Source organism: Amphimedon queenslandica, unplaced genomic scaffold (genome assembly GCF_000090795.2).
Source record: "Amphimedon queenslandica unplaced genomic scaffold, v1.1 AMPQUscaffold_11038, whole genome shotgun sequence".
Classification (NCBI taxonomy): domain Eukaryota; kingdom Metazoa; phylum Porifera; class Demospongiae; order Haplosclerida; family Niphatidae; genus Amphimedon; species Amphimedon queenslandica.
Genome location: NW_003548717.1, coordinates 5,061 through 8,216, shown reverse-complemented (window position 1 = coordinate 8,216; position 3,156 = coordinate 5,061). Strand labels below are relative to the sequence as shown.

The following is a 3,156-nucleotide window of genomic DNA, read 5'->3' as shown; positions in this document are numbered from 1 at the left end:
AATAAAGCGCTATACAGTATACCATATAGCAGGAAATTTTGGAAGGACTAAAATTTGGTGAATTGCTAAATTTTGGTGATTGGTGAATTTTAATTTGGCGAATTTGTGGCCACATGCCATTGAGCATGCATATAATGGCTCAAAATGGCAGATTTTATTTTGGTGAATGTCTATTGAAATGCCAAATTCACCAAATTTAATTCCCTCAAAAATTTCCCGCTATATAGTATATATATATATATTATAGAGAGAGAGAGAGTGAGAGTAATAACTGTGACTGTAGTGTAATGTAGTTAACTCACATGTTCAGCTAGTCTTTTCTTTGAGTTCTGCAGCAATATCTTCTAGTGCTTTTACTAATGAAGCCCATGAAGGTGAAACACCATCAGCTCCTTCCAACCATTTTACAAGTGTCTCCCTAAGACGCCATCTGTCATCAAAATAATGATGTTCAATAACATTCAAGGTTTCAGGAAGTAAACACAATTGACCACCAAGATCACGCCACTTTGAGTCATTGAGATCATGATCACTTAGTAATAACCGTACTTCTCTTAAACAAGTAATGTCCAAAATATGATTTACTAAACATAATGCATATTAACACACACCATTTATGAATAAACATACCAATACTGCTCTCTTCCTGTGGCAAATTAATTCGACATTTTTCTACAAAAATAAACAATTAATACTCTTTCCATTAAAAACACATGCATCATTAACTCACTGCATATATCATCAGCTACAGTTTTTTGGCCTAATCCTTTAAGAGCATTAACAAGAGAGACATAGGTTGCTCCGCCATATTCATTCACAGCATCAGTTCTTTGTAGCCAGGCAGAAAGACACTCTCTAAGAGCAGCTTCTCTTTCTCTGGTATAACTGTGCTGTATGTTTGAGAGTGTTGGCTGTTTATATAGACCCAACTCTAGACCAAGTCCCTCCCAATCGCCATTAAAATGACATTCTCTGAGTAAATGCAGTACCTTTTGAAGGCCAGTGATATCAAGTGACTTTGAAGCTACAAGCACACAGTAAAAATATCAGTCAAACTAAAGTTATACACTGTAATGACATGCAAATGCACATGCTTTAATATTATTACCTTTAGTTGAGTTCTCAGCATGAGTAATATGGAACCAATTCCAGTACTTCTCTTGCCCACTGATAATAGCTGGCTTTCGGCATAAAGTGCATTCTACTTTCTCTTCAGCTTCATTTGTGACAATACAGTAGCATTTCTTTTCACATTTCTTTGTAGAACAGCAGGCAAAGGCAAACTTATACAGAGGTTTTAAGTTAATGGCCTCACTACTGCTGTGAATAGCTTCTGTTACTGCTTCGCAAATAAGTGGGCAGTATTTTAGTTGATCAGTTTCAAAATAAATCTCAATGTGTTTGTGTTTTTTAATAAAATGAATGGTGCCAATGAATTCGTGAACATGAACTCGAAATGATACAGCATCTCGACATCTTAGATATTCTTGCAAATCTGGAGGAAACTGAAATTGTGGTTGCTTGAATTTCATTAAATTGACAACTGCCAAAGGGAAAATTCCACGGGGAACAGGTAAAATTTCTTTAGTGACAGGATTGTGCCAGACTATTAGTAACGATTCAATAATGTTTGAGTCTGGAGACAGACCAGTAGATCCAAAAGCAGAACTGATAATACCAGTATCTGATTCTGGAAGAGAACCAGTAGATCCAAACGGAGGCAATGCAGAAGGAATGAAATAACCATCTTGTGTCTCAACGATAATGCATAGATGAAGCAAAAGCTTGATAAAATCAGACTTAGAAAATCCCTGGTCGTCATTTAACTTATCCAGCAGTGATTTGGTGAAAATACCTTTCTTACTGAGAGCAACCAGTTCAGACTCTGAGGGTGTCTCCCTTGTAAGGTGTCTCAAAAACTTTCGTTTAATTTTATAAGTAAGAGCTAAAAGATGTGAGAGAATATCAAGAATAGGATGAGGATCAATGAAGACTATGTTAGGTAAAACTTGAGGATAATAAAGAATAATGGTAACATTGTGAAGATGATGCAGAGCCGCTTTTGTATCATTTTCATTCAATTTAAGGCTCCTACCAATAGATAATACATCATTCATATAAAGGACACTGTTATTTCCTGCTTCCTCTAGCAAAGCCAGCTCAAAAGCAAACCATCGAACTGGCAACTGAATTGTATCATTATTGTCTGATGTATCATCATCAAAATCAAATATTGTATCACAAAGATTCTTGGATTCTTCCTGTCTTTTAGGGCCAGATTCAAGAATTGTATTGACTGGGTATATTATATCACCATTTTGTTCTGCAGAAATAATGCGATAGCCTTTTTCTTCAGTGCCAGATGTTAACGTTGATAGTGCTTCATTGAATTCAGCAATCTTTTGTGGTGTGACTTTAACATCATCACTGTGTGTACCTAGAACAAAATATTCTGGGCACTGATGAGTTGCAGCATCTTCTTTTGATTGTGGTGAGTGGTAAAGCTGTAACATAGCTCCAGAGGACAGAACGTTATTCAAAAATTCATTATTTGTATACGAAAAATTTGAATCACAAGAAAATGATGTTCCGTCAATTCGATATTGTAAATCAAGCTTCTCATGCATACCTTTAGAAAGGTCTAGTGTGATAATATTGAGAGAAGCTGCTCTAGTAAACAATGGCAATAACTCTTGAAATGCTGTCTGGCCACCAGAATCAACAATGTATACCAGATGACGATCTAATTTAGCTTTTGCTCTTGGAATTGCCTCAACAATATCTCTATAAAATTTAGATATGTATGAATGATAATCACTTGCTGCATCTGTTGATTCAGTTGATTCTGTTACTTTAGTCTCGGGACTATCAGTAGCTGAAGACTCTTCCTTTGATTTTGTGTCACGGTCTTCAGTGGGTGTTTCCTTTTGTTTTGTTGTAGCTTCCTTTAAGTCAACTGCCAACCTTGAACGAAGAGCTTTAGCATCAACTTCAATCATAAGACCATTTTCAATTGAGATTCTTGTAGCTTTGACAGCACGGCAAGCTATTGGTGTGCTGTTATTTTGGGGAGGTGGGTCTTTATTTAGTAAGAGGCATTGAGAACATGTTTTACCAGAACCAGGAGGACCAAGCATTTGAACACGTTTGACAGTT

At 36.2% G+C, this 3,156-nt stretch overlaps 1 protein-coding gene across 1 annotated transcript; it reads right to left on the bottom strand.

The window, feature by feature from the left end:
• Positions 1-281: 281 nt before the first annotated feature.
• LOC109589669 (uncharacterized) lies at positions 282-3,150 on the bottom strand. Its single transcript, XM_020005721.1, has 4 exons — positions 1,109-3,150; positions 731-1,024; positions 631-672; positions 282-584 (listed from the first exon to the last, which is right to left on the bottom strand). Exons 1-4 carry the CDS (start codon positions 3,135-3,137, stop codon positions 307-309), a joined length of 2,643 nt encoding a protein of 880 aa, XP_019861280.1. The 5' UTR covers positions 3,138-3,150; the 3' UTR covers positions 282-306.
• Positions 3,151-3,156: the final 6 nt, after the last annotated feature.

Excerpts from the sequence above, each read along its gene's own strand:
- LOC109589669 (XM_020005721.1), bottom strand. The coding sequence starts at position 3,137 with ATGCTTGGTCCTCCTGGTTCTGGTAAAACATGTTCTCAATGCCTCTTA. Across the intron at positions 1,025-1,108 it reads TGCTGAGAACTCAACTAAAG|CTTCAAAGTCACTTGATATC; the intron begins GTAATAATATTA and ends GTGTGCTTGTAG. Across the intron at positions 673-730 it reads TGTAGCTGATGATATATGCA|AAAAATGTCGAATTAATTTG; the intron begins GTGAGTTAATGA and ends TTATTTTTGTAG.